Raw genomic sequence first — 952 nt, 5'->3', positions numbered from 1 at the left:
CCTCGTCGGCCGTGTAGCCCATGCGGTGGATAACGACGTCCTTCCCGTTGTACTTGCCCCGCCGAAGCAAGACGTTGCCGTCCGTGCCCTCGACTTCAGACGTGCACGACAGCAAATTCGGGACATTATACTTCGCCCAGAGCTCTGACAGCGTCTCCGTTGGCAGCATTGGTGCCTCGACTGTCGTCTGCTGGCGCAACTCGAGTTGTGTCAAAGTAAAGCGGGACGATTCCTCGCACTGCGATTGGCCAGCATGTGGCAGTAACGCCCAACAAGGTTCAATATTATTGAACATGGCGTCGAAGCGTATCGCGTCAGCTTCGAGGACTCGTGGATGAATAAAGAGGGCTTGTACAGTAGTTCTTCAATGGCTCCGCCTGCTGGTTTGTGCAAAAAATGGAGCGGAATGTGAACTTACGCTGTACCACTCGATTGGAGCCACACCGAGAGCTTATACCGAGAGTTTGACCCATGTCGATACCGTAGTTCTTATCAGTACATCAGGCCGAATTGATCTGGACCGACCTCCTGCCACTAATGTGCGTCTTGTGGAATTCGACTAACGTTACCGGTAAATCGACGAGCTGGACGAGCTGGACGAGCTGGAGGTCTCTCGGAGTCCGCCGAATGAGCGTGATATAAATCCCACGAAGTCTTCGTCCTGGCTGCGATGCGCTTCTACCAGCCAAGGCTTAGAGCATCGCCAACGCGCCGCCGCTACTGTATAGCTAATCTATGACTGTCACGCTTGTTATTGCATGTCGCATGAAGTTCTGGCGGCGAAAATGTGGTCCAACGCACCGCTATAGTTATGATAACGTTAGCAGTTATGATAAATCGATTGGAGACATGTTCCTTTAGAGCATCTCCAACGCGCCGCCGCTATAGCTATAGCTAAACGCGTTATAACCGACCTTTCTCATATTTTAGCGGTGTGCTAAACGATGTGCTC

General features: G+C 52.1%; 1 protein-coding gene across 1 annotated transcript in view; it reads right to left on the bottom strand.

Moving 5' to 3' along the window:
• Positions 1-857: 857 nt before the first annotated feature.
• SDRG_17126 (TKL/LISK protein kinase) overlaps positions 858-952 on the bottom strand; it is a gene marked incomplete at both ends in the record, with an annotated part of 4,528 nt that continues 4,433 nt past the window's right edge. The window contains one exon of the mRNA XM_008623361.1: positions 858-914. Within this exon, the coding sequence (XP_008621583.1) occupies positions 858-914 (57 nt within the window). The remainder of the gene's footprint in view (positions 915-952) is intronic.

This window comes from Saprolegnia diclina (genome assembly GCF_000281045.1).
Source record: "Saprolegnia diclina VS20 unplaced genomic scaffold supercont1.201, whole genome shotgun sequence".
NCBI lineage: Eukaryota > Oomycota > Saprolegniomycetes > Saprolegniales > Saprolegniaceae > Saprolegnia > Saprolegnia diclina.
Note: the sequence above shows the minus strand (reverse complement) of the source record. Positions and strands in the feature narration are given on the sequence as shown.